Source organism: Artemia franciscana, chromosome 18 (genome assembly GCF_032884065.1).
Source record: "Artemia franciscana chromosome 18, ASM3288406v1, whole genome shotgun sequence".
Taxonomy (NCBI): domain Eukaryota; kingdom Metazoa; phylum Arthropoda; class Branchiopoda; order Anostraca; family Artemiidae; genus Artemia; species Artemia franciscana.
In genome coordinates, this window is record NC_088880.1 from 8731853 (window position 1) to 8749415 (window position 17563).

General features: G+C 35.8%; 1 protein-coding gene across 1 annotated transcript in view; it reads right to left on the reverse strand.

Annotated features, from left to right (window-relative positions):
- Positions 1-17563, reverse strand: part of LOC136038570 (cadherin-23-like) — a 155744-nt gene that overhangs the window by 62480 nt on the left and 75701 nt on the right. Inside the window, exon 3 of the mRNA XM_065721748.1 lies at positions 9933-10084. Coding sequence (XP_065577820.1) covers positions 9933-10084 — 152 coding nt within the window. The remainder of the gene's footprint in view (positions 1-9932; positions 10085-17563) is intronic.

Genomic DNA, 17563 nt, shown 5'->3' on the forward strand with positions numbered 1-17563 from the left:
TAAAAGAATTGAGTCTTTCGATTTTGCGACAATGTATACTAATTTATCACTTAATTTAGTGTTTGATAATTTAAAAACTGTTATCAAGAAATCTTTCCTCTTATCTAGTAAAAGGTTCTTAAAAATAGACATTTATAATAAAAAAGCTATATGGACAAACTGCTTTAATACTACAGTTAACTTGAGATGTTACAGCTTGGATATGATTTTTGAGTTATTGGAATTTGTTTTATACAATACTTATATAAGATTTGGGGGTGATTTGTACAAGCAAATTATGGGAATTCCCATGGGGGGGAATGCCAGCCCATTTATAGCTGACTTGTTTTTAAGTCAACTAGAATATAAATATATGATGGATAAGAATAATCCAATTAATTTAAAACATGCTTTGTCAAATAATAAAAGATATTTAGATGATATTTTGGTCTTAAATTGTAAGGATTTCATTGATATTTCTAAAAATATATATCCATCAGAGCTTATTCTTGAGCCTAGTCATGGCGCTGGTCATGAAGATCATTTCTTAGATTTAAATATTAATATTTGTGATAATAATAAATTAAGTTTTAAAATGTATAATAAAACGGATGATTTTGATTTTGAAGTGATTAGTTTCCCATTCCCTGAAAGTAATATACACTCAAATATCACATATTCAGCGTTTTTCTCACAGTTACTTCGTTATGCAAGGATTTGTAGTAATTATATTGATTTTAAAAATAGATGTAAAATCTTAAGCCGAAAATTGATATCAAGAGGTTTTTCTGCAAATAAATTAACTTGGCAATTTAAAAAATTTAGTTTTCATTATAACGAACTTTTAAATAAATATCAAAAGAATTATCTAGAAATACTTAAAGAAATTTTTAACTAATTTCGGAGGTTCGAGAAATGTTGTCACAGCGCCATTTATTTTGAATTGTGTTTTTAATTGAGCGGATTTTCTAAAAAATTAGCCACATGGTAAAGATGAATTCTATAATTGTTTAGTTCATTCAGGTTTTTTGTAATGTGTTAATATTTGTGATTTGGTAAAATTTATAATATTTAGTTTATCTATTGTTGCTAAAGGGAGGGATATATTAATAGGATAAGCTTGTTTTGGTTTTACTTGGTTGTTTTACATTTGCTGGTTTTTTTTCATAGGCATGTATTTTGGGGGTGATACCTGACGCGGGGATGCCATGGATATTCTGTGGTAGCTACAACACTGTGCTGGGTAGAGAATTTAGAGTGGCGAAACCCTATATAGTCCAGTGTATTCTCCTGATGAGCCCTTATGTTGGGTGTTGCCTCTGAATTATTTGTCTATATTATTTTTCTATTGTTTGGTAAATGACGACTTATACTTATTGACGACATGACTGCCTGTCCATGGATTATTCTTTATGGTTGATTGTGTGTGGCTATGCTGTTTGACCTATGTGATTGTATGGATGAGTAGGGTTAAGGCCTCATTCAAGTGCTGGTCTATATTAATCACTAATTTAGGAAAACAGTCTTCCTTTTCTCCTTGTCTTTTTTTTTTTTTTTTTTTGTGTGTGTGTGTGTTTGTGCTGTAGCATTGGTGATTTCTCTTTTCATGATATATATATATATATATATATATATATATATATATATATATATATATATATATATATATATATATATATATATACCACCCTCAAAAAGTCTTGGTTTTCAAAGGCTCTAGCGTATTTTTGTTGTCACATCTGACAACTCATGAAAATTTAGAAGGGAAAGGGGAAGTATTTACCAATATCTAAAAGAGAGGAACATGCTTGTCATTTTTTTAGTGAAAATACTAAAAAGGCAGTTTCAATAGAATAATCCCTCCCTTCAAAAATATATTTTTAAAATATAGAGATGGGTCACAAATTGGGGTTTGAGGTGGCACAAGACTCGCCTGCCCTTGCCCCCCTCGTAACTAACTCCACTGCTAAAATGTGGATCTATTTGCTTTATTGTCGAAGTTTAATAGTACGGCTAGACGCTTTTCCACCTTCTTATACTGAAAAAACCTCAACAAATAAAATAGTTTACTGACAATCAATCAAAAAAAAATATCCGAAAAAATTGAATTAGAAAAAATAAGAAAATTCAGTAATTCCCCCCCCCCCTCGCGCACACTTATATATGAAATAACTTTTATCTCCCTCTAAAAATAGCGTGAAAATATGCAATGCTACATATGATGGAATGAAGGAATGAATGGAATCCCTCCTGGAATGAAGGAATGAATGGGATTCCTATGATGAAGGAATCCCTCAAGTAATCCCTCAGACACTTTGGCCATAGACACAACTGCTGCCTGTGAAGAACTGATCATTTTATTGGACAGCATACATATTTTTGGGACAGTTTAGTGCTACCGTGTGGCAGCTTCTCAAAATTTTGAAGATTTTATAAGCTGCTTTTCAATAAACTTAGTGGCTCATTTAGGGTATATAGGGGGAAAACGTAACAAGTGGTGGAGGATTTTATAGGGTTGAGTCGAAAGAAATGATATGACTATTTTTACTCGTTTCAACTTAAATTTGTTTAAGTTGAAGGAGACCTTTGTTAGAGAAACGTCACCCCTAGCAAAGAGGTATATAAAACAACTGGTGATGAGGAGATATCAATGAATTCTTTTCAAGTGAATTTAGATTACGTGTTAGATGAGGAATTAGAGTCCCAAACGGAAACACAAGACGTAAGGTTGTATAAATTCTCATCGATATGCTTTCCGTATTTGGAAATGGTTCGTATTCATTATTTCTCTGTTACTAATAAATTATTACGGCTTTCTTTAAAGGTTTTCAATTAAAATACCCTTGAATATCTAATGTTAAAAAGTGGGATGTGGATTGTTTACACTACTCCTTCGCCCTCATAGAACCAGTAAAATTCACATCCCCCATTTGAAATAAAGCACTTTACCAAAAAATGTTAACTTCACCAAATATTGACAGCCAACATTGCTATATCATAGGTGTATATGTTGTCTTAAAATCAAATTATCTGGTGCACAAAGAGCATTGCAATATGGCCCCCTCCATTGATATATCCGATCACCTTCAAACCTACATTAATACAAGCAATCTCATTCATACCTAAATTGATAGAAATGCTCACTCCCACATCTTACTTGGTAGAAGGGGTATCACAGCATATATACGTCACACCCCCAGGGGATCTTAATACATCTAACCGTCCAGAAAAAAAGAAACATTCCATAGATGTGTATGTCTTAATAAAGTCACTCCCATACCCACATCGGTAGAAGGGTGTCACAGCATACCTAGGTCACTCTTTCTCCCCCCCAGGACGGTCTTGACATATCTAACCGTCCAGAAAAAAGAAACATTTCAAGTGTGGGTATGTGTTGTAACTTTTTATTATGCGTGTGTATTAAATAATATAAAAACATAGTTCGTTAATATTCCTTTTTTGACTTTATAAAACCGTACGAATTTCAAAAAAAATTCTATAATTATTCTAGGTTAACCTAGCGGTGTCTAAGCTAGGTAAGCTAGGTAACCTAGGTGTACAATTGTCACCGCCACCTCGGGGGACGTATAACCTCTTTGAGTGTATGGAAAAACCAGTATTGTCACCGCGAGTATAATTCAGGACGATCAACTTATTGACTTGCCCTTAGTTAACAACGAGCTAGAATGGTACGACAAACTACTGAAAGATTATTATGGGGAGGTGAGTGCTGACAATACACTTAATGATAATCATCATATATACTTGTCCTCTGATAATAACGACGACGATTCAGATTGGACTGATAAACGCTTGAAAGAATGCTTTGGAGAGGCTAATGTGACTCCCCACAATATCAATGGACATCACCCCAGCTCAACCACGTGCCTTTACAAAACAGGCTATACCAGGAGATGATTGTTCTTGGCTTGACCAGCTCAGTACAAATACTCATAAACTATTGAAACTCCACCTCAAGACTACTTGTGGAGAAATTGCCACCCATAGAAAAGTTTTATGATTCATTTCAGGATCGTCAATACCACACTACCGGTAGCACAACTACCGACTACGAATTTGCTTAAGAAGTTTGGACAAAGGGAGGGTGTAACAATGGGGAGGATTATTACAAAATGTACCTGGCAAGTGATGTATTGACGTTGATGGATATTGTCTCCAAAAACACAGATAAAATCTATCAAGAATTTGAGTTGGATTTGGGCTATTATTTATCAACTCCTCATCTGGTGATGGATTTAATTTAAAAAATTAGTAACGAAGAAATATGTGTGATTACCAACGTGGATCAGCATCTATTTGTAGAAAGATCCATAAGGGGCGGTTATGTTCTTCATGGGGATCGTATCTAAGAAACCAATCCGACTGGACAACGCAACGGTGAACAGTCGAATGCAGTTTTTTAATACGAATTCCCTTTATTCGTCGGCAATGTCTCACTACTCTTTGTCGTGTGGGAATTATAAATGGCTTGTCAATCCTTGTGCTCCAAATTTCTCCCAGATTGCCACCGTTGGGGAGACTGGACCACAAGGATGGCTTGTTGAAATTGACGGTGAAATACCAGTGGAACTTCATGGCTCGCTAAAAAATTTCGTTTTCCTGTGCATAAAGAGACCGGTGACAAAGGCCTCTTTGAGTCTACATATTAGGTTTTTGGTAGAGGATGAGGGTATGCACGGGACACCTTTAAAACAAAAACTTATTGCCACCCTTGATCCGATTCTTTTGCTGTGGGTGGTAGCCACCGGTTTAAGGTCACAAAGGTTTATAGCCCCAATTTGATCAAAAGCCATATATGACAATAATAATTGACACTTTTTTCAGAAAACGTTCAGAAGCAAAAACGAAGGTAGAAAAAGACATCTTTAAGCTCATTTTAAATTCAGGCTTCGGTAAAATGAGCGAGAGTGTACGCAATAGAAGTCGTTGTGACTTTTTAACCGACCCAAAAGAATGTGTTTGAATCATTGCCGATCTCAATTTCACATCATTCACCATCATAACAATGGCCTTTTGCATTAGAAAAAAAGAAATGTCATTTTGAATGAAAATAATTCTGGTGACAGTGTAATTTTAGAAATTTCCAAAAAACTCATGTTGTCATTCTTTTACAATGTGTATAAGCTCCAATGGCCGAGGGAGGGGGGAGTTCAAGCGTATTGTGGAGAAACTGATTCATTCATGTTGAAAGTTAAAACTGACAGTTTATTAAATGATTTGGAAAATAATGAACGCATTCGATCTAGAATGGACTTTATCACTAGAGACGAGTTCATTTATCCGAAATTAGTGAAGCACCAAGTCCCAAATTAACTATAAATACTAAAATCCAAGACGGAGAGCGACTTGATAGCTCATGGTGTAATTGCAGGTCCGGAGGTGTACTGCGTGTAAACACACAATGATAATATCAAACAAGTCTGCAAGGGGGTGCCAACATTAAAGACAATTTAGATACGACTGTCTAGAGAAACTGCGTTGAAAGTAGTTTAGTTCCAAGAGGGAATGTCATGATGATCTGTTTTTTAAAATTTAAAAACAACAGAGTTAGAGCATGAAAAAATGCCATGTCAGCCCTATTGGACAAAATCTATGTACATGGGGGTAATGTGAGGATACTATCCCACGGGCACTACCACATTTTAGATCGAGATGTTTGTTTACAAGATAGAAAACATCTCGGTCTGGAGAAACTTCTTTAAATTCAATAGTAGTAGTAGGCGGGAGGGGAGAGATTCTTCAACATTATGTTCCGTGTGTACAAGCCAGAGTTGTTGTTATATTTGCGAAGCATTTTTAAATATTTTTGAAATTGTTTTGCCCCCACGCCCACTGCCGGCCCAGGAAGGGGATCCAGCCTTCGGCCAGTCACCAGCAGCGGCCACCAAGCCATTCTGAGGGTTGGGGCAGATCCGAGGAGGGGAACCTTTTCTAAATGTAAATATTTGAAATAACTAAGTTAAATTTTTTGAATCGTATTAGTTCTTGTTTGGAGTTTTTTCAAAAGTGGAGGAAGCTTAACAAGTTAAATTAGAATTATGGTAAATCTTGCTTTTTATTGTATGATAGGAGCTCAAATTATTACCCCTGGATAGATAGACAGAAATTTTGCTAATATGAGTGTTTTAAGAACCAATTATACAAAATATCTAGGAGTTTTAAATAATGACTGTCTTAGTTTTAGAGAACATATAGATTATATTAGTCCTGAACTCGCTAGAAATGTTGGCATTTTAAGAAAGTTGAAGTATATTTTCCCAAGAGATATTTAAGAACACTGCATTATTCATGAAAGTTCTTGAAACAAACGACAAAGAGAGATAAAACTCAACAACAAAAAAACCTCAAATGAGACTGGGGCCAGTAGAGAGAAAAGAGATGAAAGACTAAAATAACGCGGATATTTCGTCTGTATCTAAACTAGGCGTCCTCAGCAAAAGATACAAAGAAAAAAAACAATAAACTAAAAACAAATAAAACTACCATCAATAATAATAAACACAATTGTCACCACTGATCCACGTAGGGAAAATAAGCTAGTAAAGTTACTTCAATGAGAACATCAAAACAATTGCTTTGATTATTGATTATTGCATTGATACTGTACATTGATATTGATATTGATATTGTATTGATTATTGTTGTTTTGAAAAATTTATAGTGTATTTATTTGTGCATTAAAATATATAATTTATGCATTAATATCTATTATTGCAATAGTGTGTGACAAGACCACTATGACAAGATAAAGAGTACTGCACCAGACATAAAATTCATGCGGGGACTTGACGTGTTTAATATTATTGTGCCAAACTTTTGGTTGATTATTGATAATTTAGCTGAATCCATTGAAGAATGGTCGCAAAAGATGTTAGTTATTGCCGGTCCAGTTTTATCACGGAAAAGTTTCCGTAACCGTTGTAGTCCACAATCTCTTTCATCAGATCAAATGCATGAGAACACTTACATTGAATTGTACTTACTATATCATCTATAGGGTTGTTCGACATTCTAGTTCTCTCATCAAATTAAACAAACAAATATATCCCGTGAACCGAAATTTTTACTCTCGGCATAAAATAAAGCTACAAACAAACCCTATAGTTACATCTTATTGAATCTGAATTAAAACACACCTGAAGAGTTGCTTGCAGTCACGGATATTTTGACAATGAAATTACCATATATCTACCCGTGAATAGTAAAAAAAGGTCATTAGTTGCCTTCATGACACTGACGAAACTACATGAAAACAGACATTTATTTTCCGTCCTAGGTAATTAAAAACCGCGGCTTAGGAAGGCTATACTCAAACATGGCATTGACGAATTCATTAGTCTCCTATCTGAGCTTTTTAAATTCATCAGAAGGCAATATTCAACTGCCAAAAGTAGTTAAGCAATAGACAAAGCAACATCGTTCACTTGTACGTACCCTAGCGTGTAAAAAGAAAAGAAAGGAGAAGATTTTAAAAGAAAACGGCTTGTTTAAGCGGGTGGTAATTTCTTCTTACTATTACTGTCAATAATTGCGGGACTTGTAAACACTATTCTCTAGATGGACAAACCCAAGAAATTGACGCCAATAGAACTCGCTCTTTCACCAAAAGAGAACTTTGAAGATAATCTTAATAAATTTATTAACAATGACAGTTGCCGACGATGAAAAATAAAATTTGCTCCAAAACGCTCCTCGATGTGTCGACAAACTTATGCCCTACCATGAAAGACAGCTCAAAGTAAAAGTCATTGACCAACCTCAAAATACACCGTCAGAACCACCACCACAATCACCCCCGTCACCATCAAAACCAAAGTATGAAGAAGGTTTATCTAAAGCTTTATCGAGTGTGGTAGACCTAATGCCTCATTCGTATTGTGAGCAAAATAAGACTCCTGACCTATCTCGCTGAAAATGAACATGTGCAAATTGATGACAAAAAGAGTGATGTTATAATCTGTTGCAAGAGTGACAACTTGAGTGATTTGGTGACAGATTTGATTGCAAATCGTAAAGGACTTGAAACATTTGGTAGTCATTTATATAAATTTTTAAAGTAGTCACACTTTCCGAGAAGTTTTATTGTAAAGAAACATATTTCAAATCGATTAAGGGAATACCGTAAAAATATCAAAATATATTTATAAATAGGTTTTGGAAAATACTAGCCCACCAAGTGGGAGTGATGATTTAAAAGGTATTAAACGAAGGCGTCTTAATATCAACACATCACCTATTAGTATGCAAAAGAGTAACGAGCACCTCATACCGCATTTACGTTCGAAATGGCTCAAGTTTCGAAACATTTTTCCAAAATATTGGTGAAGTGGGAAGTCTAAGTTCCTTCACCACACTTTCTTAAGTCACTGGACTTCAAAAAAGGCTAGCGAGAGAGTATCTCCAAAATGAACCATGTTACAATCTACATCGAAATCACAGGTTTCGTGGGAATCATTATCGAAAAGCAAGCTCTTTTTCCCGCAGCATATAATGCAAGCAGTTCTTTTGACTCAAGATGAGATTCAAAGGCGTTACAATAAACCAACAAATTCTACCTGCATCAGTGTCCTTAGTTGCTATGCATATGCTGTTCCATTGCGGACAAAGAGAGGTGTTGAAGTCGCTAAAGCTATAGAGAGTATTCTTGATCAAGATTGTTATAGGGAAATTCAAACGGATGGAGGTAGTGGATTTGTTAATCCACATGTAGAGAAGGTATTTTTAAAATATAATACAATACTCTATCAAAGTCATAGTCCTATAAAGTCTGCATTGGCAGAACGATGGATAAGAACTATTCGACTTTTAATTTCATCTCTGTCGAACGTAATTAGTCGATTCCCTCTTGTTATTCCTACTGCTAAGTTTCGTATTCTTGTCTTTGTATCATTCTTCTGTTAGCTCCTTCTAATAATCAACTTCTAAACAACTATCAACTTCTAATAATGCAAATAAACCACTCATTTTTGCAAGTACGTCTTGTCAAATAAAAATTGATGATAAATAGTATATTCAAACTGTTCTCTCTGAATTCTACTTTCTTACTTACAAAAAATGCATTGAAAGTTCAGCCTTATATTTGGATCTGGTTGCTAGAGCTGGTCGCTAAGGCCTCATGGCTATATGCAAATGAGATGCCAAATGTAAGTATGGAAATGAGTTGTAGCCTCTGTAGTATAGAGAATCTGGTTGTTATGGAAGGTCCAAAGACTGGATCGGGTTGATAGATAAACCGGTTATGCAAATTTTGTTTTGATACGGTTATATTAATGATGTTCAAACGGGAGTGCCTATGGCCCCACTACTGATTAGCTCAATGCTGTATCGAAGACTTTTATTCAGAAGAGGAGGGAGGGGGAATTTTAAAAACCAAATTTAAAGATGATAAAATAGTCGAAATCTCGGGATCTCATCGAGGGATGACAGGAATCATTCCGTATTTTTAACAGTGTGTAAACATGAAAATGTTAGAAAGGACAGGCCTAATTCAATAAAACAAAAAATTGGCAATTTATATAGATAATTTAAGAAAACGTTAGAAAAACCATGACAATTTTTAGATTTGGCGTAGAGAGGCATTAGTTATTACCTGGCCCTGGTTCTTCCTACATGATGCTTCAGCTTGATCTAAGCGAATTACAAAACTAGGAAACAAAAGTACGCTGATCATACCCGAACAGCGGGGGAATAGGAGCGGAGGGAAATAATGCCCTAGGATTGGCTTAAAAGGTCCACCCTCATCGAAAATTTTTGCATAGAAAATAGTTTCTTGTATTTTGGAATCCCCCTCCTCTCCCAAGAAGGGGAGGGCTACAAAAAATGTAGCCCTCCCCCCTAAAAATAGGATCTGATTAAAGTATTCTACTATATATTCTACTTTAAATATGCAAAGTTTAGTAAATGTACAAGATAATAACCAAACTACAGCTTACCTCTCTGTCAAGTTCCCTGTTGAGAATCAAATCCCCTTCACTGTCACTTATTCGTCGGATCTGAAATAGGTCCTGGGCAAGCTTGCCCTGGAGACCAAATGTAAGTGAATCTCCTTCCGGGTCCTTCCCAACCAGTCGGTAAACAACAGTTCCTTTAAAAGAAGAAGAAGCTGATCACAACAAAATATAAATATAAAAAGAAGATTTATCAAACATAGTTTTAAATAGATGAGTGAAGTACGAAAATAATTCATACCTGTACGTAGACAGTTGTAGGGGTAGAAATTGAAAGGGGGGAGTGAAAAGCTGAGAAATTATATGGAAAGCAACGAGAGAATTTATAAGCCGAATATGGTTTATTTGGTTTAAAGGTGTTACATAAAACCTGTAAGAGGCAACGCCAATTCAGTGAAGTTTTACTCAATTTAAGATGTATTTATTCATTATATTAGTAGGCCTACATGTTGTATCTTTGTCTGCTATAATTGTTAATTTAATTTCTGTTAATTTTGGGTTAAAGTTATTCTTTAAACAGACATTTCTGGACGTTATGAGTTTAAGTTATTACGGTGTAGATATTTATTTCGGCTGATCTCAAGTTTAATACAGTTTTTACTTTTCTTTTTAAAACTGCCTTTTTGGATTTTTTTTTTTTTTTTTTTTTTAATACCTTAAAAGGACAACAAATGATCTTATGTTCAATATAACTTGAAATTCCCAATACCCTTGCGATAACTGGTTGTATATCTGAGAACTTAGCGGGATTCAAAAAACAAAAAAACAATGCTGCTACAATCTAAAAACATTTTACAATTGATGCTTAAGTCCCATTATAGGTACACTTGTGGGTAAAACTTAAATTTCGAACGACCCAGGATGCATAAAGTCCCAATAATGTATCCAGTATGTAATTTATGAGTTGAACGATGTTCAACTTTTAAGCGTAAACTTTATGAGTGACTGATCAGAGTGATGATCAAAGGCATATTCTTTTCAAAATCATTTTTAAAAAGATGGATTTAAAATTGAGACAATACGTGGGGACAAAGTAGTCATAATCAAAACTTTTTAAACTGATTTCTTACCAAAAAGCTCTTCAAACCGACTTTCCACTTCATCGTTTATGAAGTAGGAAAACTTCATTAGCAAAATAGCTAAATAAATTATTAAAACAATAAATAAATATCAATAACATTTTTTTATCAACTATGGTGTCGTTGAGGGCAAGGCCGTACCCAGAGAGAGGATCAGGTTTGAACCCCCCCAATTTTTATTGGCGTGTAAGAACATAGCAAAACAGACATAAACACATGTTTGATGTTTTATTAATTTTTACCCCCCCTCCTCCAAAAAATCCTGGCTGCGTTCGCGCATAACAGAGTAAAAGAAAAACTAAATTTCGTACAATATTGCAAATTACTGCTACCAACATGAAAAATTTAGAAAAGGTGCAAAACAAAATCTTCGATGTTCATCGAATAAGTTATCAATAGAATTAGCATAAGCTTACACTGTGTAATCTTACAAGGTCCCACTGATATATCTTCACAGCATGATAGCTTCTCGGTAAACATACCCAACCCTTTTTGAAGAGGGTGCGAATGAATTGATTACAAAAATGAGGGTGTAAAAGTGAATATCAAATTTGAAGATCTTTCATTTTTACCTTTTGAGTTCAATGTCACCATTTTCCTTGTTTATCAATTGCCGGAGAACCTTCCAAACTTCAAAAATGTTTTAACTTAGCGGTAAAATAAAACTTTTAAGAATTTAGAAACGACTTCTTGATTTAATTAATCAACTACAGACAGCTTCTAATTAAGATTTTATTTGAAACTGGTCCCCTTCTTTTCCGTTTGATTTAAAAAAAAAAAAAAACTTTTCGAAAAAAGGAAAGTTTTTCAAGGAAAAATACAGCCAAATAAAAGTCTAAAACAAGTAGAGATAAAACAAAAGTAAACGATTCGGCACTGTACTCTATTGTCCCTACCGGTAGGGCTGATCTCTTTTTCTGTTGGCCCTTCAGCCAAAAACACTTATAAATTGTTTGTAAAATCATTTTACTCTGAAAATCATTAAAATTGTTAGTAAAATTGTTGTAAAATCAATAAGTTTTTTTTATCTATCTGCTGTTTATAAATCCATTATAGCAGCATCATAATAAAGTGCACCATGGCACAAAATTGGCCATTTTTGGTACCATTGTTTTTTGTTTTTTTTTTCACCAGCACTAGTGTCGTTGAACGATCAGAGCTAATTCGACGGATAATTCTATTATTTATTCAATTTATAATTTTTTGGCAAACTCATTAGCAAAATACGTTTCAGGAGATTGTGTTCACCATTGGTAGGATTCTATTATATATATAGAATCCTATCTTCCTAGAAAGGAAATGATCAAAAATGGATTTTTTAGGGCTAAACGAGAATACTGAATTAACAAAACAAAGCAAATTTTTCGAGATGACGACTGCCTCTCTTCTTCAGCACGAAAAGAAAAAAAAATATTCAAGGAAAGTTAATGCCGGTCGAGATTTAAAATAAGAGCTTTGAGACACGAGGTCCTTCTAATTATTAAAGATTCATTAAGATTCGATCACACACTCGTAAGTTAAAAATACCTCATTTTTTCTAATTTTGCAGAATTAACCCCCTCCCAACTCCTCTAAAGAGACCGGATAGCACTAATAAAGAGACTCGCCAAAGCACTGAACCATACCCCCCAACTCTCCCAAAGAGAGCGGATCCAGTACGGTTACGTCAACCACGTATCTACGGCATTTGCTTATCCTACCCACCAAGTTTCATCCTGATTTCTCCACTCTAAGTGGTTTCCAAGATTCCCGGTTTCCCCTCAACTCCCCCCAATGTCAACAGATCTGGTCGGGATTTGAAATAAGAGCTCTGAGACAGAAGTTCCTTCTAAATATCAAATTTCATTAAGATCCAGTCACCTGTTCTTAAGTTAAAAATACCTCAAATTTTCTAATTTTTCAAAATAAACACACCCCCCAGCTGCTCCAAAGAGAACAGATCCGTTCCAATCATGTCAATCACGCATCTATAACTTGTGTTTATTCTTCCCATCAAGTTTCATACCGATCTCTCCATTCTAAGCGTTTTCCACGATTTCTGTTTCTCCCTCCAACCGTCTATGTCCCTGGATCCAATTCAAATTGAAAATGGAGCATCTGAGACACAAGATCCTTCTATATATCAAGTTTTATTAAGATCCGATCACCCATTCGTAAGATAAAGATACCTCAATTTTCACGTTTTCAAAGAATTCCGGTTTCCCCCTCAAACTCCCGCCAATGTCACCGGATATGATCGGGATGTAAAATAAAAGCTCTAAAGCACAAGATCCTTCTAAATATCAAATTTCATTAAGATGTGATCACCCGTTCTTAAGTTATGAATACCTCATTTTTTCTAACTTTTTCGAATTACTCCTCCCCCCCCCCAACTCCACCAAATAGAGCGGATCTGTTCCGGTTATGTCAGTCACGTATCTTGGACATGTTTTTATTCTTCCAACCAAGTTTCATCCTAATCTCTCCGCTTTAAGTGTTTTCCAAGATTTCTGCCCCCCCCACGACGCTGGATCCGGTCGGGAATTAAAATAAGAGATCTCAGTTCCGAGGTCCTTCTAAATATGATATTTCTTTAAGATCCTATCACTCCTTCGTAAGTTAAAAATACCATATTTTTTCTACTTTTCAGAATTAACCCTCCCCCCGAATCCCCCAAATAGAGCGGATCCGTTCCGGTAATGTCAATCACGTACATAGACTTCTGCTTATTTTACCCACCAAGTTTCATCCCGATCCCTCCACTCTAATCGTTTTCCAAGATTTTAGGTTCCCCCACCCAAATCCCCCCCAATGTCACTAGATATGGAGCGGATCCGGTCCACCTATGTCAGTCACCTATCTTGGACTTGTTTTTATTCTTACCACCAAGTATCATCCTGATCCCTCCGCTTTAAGTGTTTTCAAAGATTTCACACCCCCCCCCCAATGACTCTGGATCCAGTCGGGATTTAAAATAGGAGATCTGAAATACGAGGTCCTTCTGAATATGAAATTTCGTTAAGATCCGATCACTCTTTCGTAAGTTAAAAATGCCTCATTTTTTCTAATTTTTCAGAATTAACCCCCCCCCCCACCACTCCCCCAAATAGAGCGGATTCGTTCCGATTATGTCAATCACGTATCTAGGACTTCTGCTAATTTTTCCCTCCAAGTTTCAACCTGATCCCTCCACTCTAGGTGTTTTCCAAGATTTTAGCCCCCCCCCCAACTCCTCCAAATGTCAACAGATCTGGTTGTGATTCAAATAAGAGCTCTAAGACACGATATCCTTCTAAATATCAAACTTCATTAAGATCCGATTACCCATTTGTAAGTTTAAAATACCTCATCTTTTCGTTTTTTTCTGATTTAGCCGTCCCCCCACTCCCCCCCCCCCAGATGCTCGAATAAGCGAAAAGATAATTTCTAATTCGATCTGGTCTGGTTCCTGATGCACCTGCCAAATTTCATTGTCCTAGCTTACCTGGAAGTTCCTAAACTAGCAAAACAGGGACAGACAGACTGACAGAATTTGCGATCGCTATATGTCACTTGGTAGGCAAAAAAATGCCTCGATCATGGAAATCGATGGAAGTTCTGTTGCAAAAGGCTGTAAGTGAAAGGCTGTAAGTAGGCTTCTATAGAAGGATTCTCCTGGTCGCTTGTCTTCTAACTGCCGACAAGCCGCCCTCTCGAATGGGTTGGTGCGCTGGATTCGGGATCCCTTGTCTGAGAGGACGCGGGTTCGAGTCCTGGTGTATCCAATTCTTCAGTTGGGACGGGGGTCAGAGGCGTGACTCTGTAAGCTTAGCCAGATTCGACTCAGCTCTAAATGGGTACCTGGAGAAATCTGGGGGAGGTAAACAGGAAGGGTGTGCGAAAGCATAGGATGGCTGGCCCCCAACCCCCCATTGCACTTCCTGGCTGAAGGGCCAAGAAACCGAGATCAGCACCGCCGGTACGGACTGTAAAGTCTAATGACGTATCCTTTATCCTTTTTTTTTAACTGCCGACAATTTGAGCCTTTTCTTGATGTAATAACGTCACTTTAGGTTCGATAGCCTACAGCCAGTCAGCCACCGTGTGATAAATACAAATTCTTTCTTAAAGTCCTGACCTATTTAGACCGTTTTTGTGGCCACTCATCACTGTTTCTTGTTTTCTAACAGTAGATTTCACTGTCTGATTTTGTTTTTGTTCAACTTTGCCTCAGAAACTTCTTTGACCATTTGCAATAGGATACAGATTTACACACAGATTTATTCACACGAAAGCCCAATTGGGCTGGTGACATACACAAAACAAGCGAAAAAATACAGCAACAAAACATAGACTGAACAGAACTAAAACATATTATTTAAGAAAATCATCACGATACCTCATACCTACCCGGACGAACTTTTCAATATTATTTATACGTAAAAAAACACCGAATTTTCAAAATTTTCAAAACCCATTCTCTCATTCCATATGGAATGAATATCCAATGGATATTCATTCCATTTTATAGACTTTAAATGGTTGGGGATACTAGTAGCCCTCTGTCCAAACAGACACCAGGCAGTACTCACTGCTCAGTAAGGTATACTTATATTCTCAAGAAAAGAAAATCTAATTAAAAAATACAACTCATTCCTGAGGCTGGGAGAAAATCTAAAGATGGTATTTGCTTAAGATTCCAAAGCAAGCTGTAAATTTTTGAAGATCCAGCGTCAGACTATAAATTGTTCTAACTCTGCTTTTCGTCAGAGATTCTGACAATCCCATGATCATATAAAATGAAGGAATGTCAACATTTGCATAACTTTCAAAGTAGTTCTTTTACACTAATTAACTAATTAAATCAAATGACTAGGGGAACTCTAAAGGGATCCCAACCAGTTCTGGAGTATTCATAAATCTAGAAGAGTTCCAGGGAGATGACACTACTTCAGGAGAGTCCATAAACGGGTTTAGAACTAAGTATTTTTTGGAACCAAGCAATATATATATATATATATATATATATATATATATATATATATATATATATATATATATATATATATATATATATACAAAGACAGAACTGAGATGATATACTTGAATAAAACAAATAAGAAGTACGGATAATCCTGCCTTACCAGACTTCAATGTATTTTGAAACAAAAAATCGTGGGTCTTACCCATGTGCATACCTAGGGGAGGGGTAGCCTAGCATACTCAATTTCCCCTTCCCAAATCCTCAAACTCAAGTATAAAGCTATCAGTTTTGATTGGCGACGGTAGATGTAACCCTTTACCCCCTAAGAAAAATCCTTCGCCACGGTCATTGACATTTTCAAAAATTAAATTGTTGAAACGAAAACAAATTTTAAAGAGAAAAGTTAGGCTAATATTCCATATTCCAGCCTTGTTAATCAAAACTATTCACCTTTTGTTCAAAAGAGAGGCAAAAAATAAAACAAACTGAATGAGTATCCTCTGAAACTTTGAAATCAATTTCGTATCATCCAAGGCAGTAGCCAGGACTTTTGTTCGGGGAGGAGTTATTTTCTTTGGAAGGGGGGGGGCAGCAACCTTAAAAAACATCAACAATTTCTTTATATGCATTTTCGTTACATTTTACGTGTTGGGGGAAGGAGTGAATCACATCCACTACCCCCCTGGATATGGTCTTTATGCCATCTAATAGTCACAAGCAAGAGGAAGTTGACAGGCTGAAATTTGCCGGTCTATTTTGAGACGCCGATGACTGAAAACTACAAAAATTTCGAATCATACTCTAGTATATTCAGGGCACTATTTTTTTCGGAGAGGGAGTTTTTCAAACCAATTTCAAGAGGGGGAATGGGAGGAAACAAGGGGAGCATCAATAATTTTTCGGGGATAGGGGGTATTTTTGAGGGGAGGAGTACAAAAAAGAACTTCAAAAAATTCATCTCAGCCAAGAATTTCGTGAGTAGGGAGATTCAAACACGGATAACCATCACCCGGGTACGGTCTTGGGAGAACATTATTCCTGTCCGAGTTCCAGTTAGCTTTTTGGAAAAAAAAAAAACAGATACCCCTCACCTGGATACGGCCTTGGGAAGACATTATTCCTGTCCGAGTTCCTGTTAGCTTTATGTTTCAAGCTAACAAAACGAGCAGTTCATTACCTTAAAGACAACAAAATTTAAAGACGTAAATGGAATTTAGTTTGTCGAAGCTTGTTTAAGTTCGTTTTTTTATGTTTTTTTTTTTTTTTCACAGCACGATGAGTATTAATTCTTACTTAACAGGTAGACGTTGCCAGTAAATATGGAAGGTACATTCAATATCAAATATGTAATTGACTCAAACTGGACATGTAATAAACAATAATTAGATAGACAATATTTATGATTTTCTATTCATAAGATTCAAATCAACAGGTTAGATATTTTCTTATAGTCTACCTAGATGGTCAAACATTACCGATTTGTATTAAGATAAGATAAGATTTATTCATCACGAAACAAACATACAATATTACATTTTACTATTCCCCCAAAGGTTCTTTGGCCTGTAAAGAAGGGGGAGAATAAGCGAGTCACT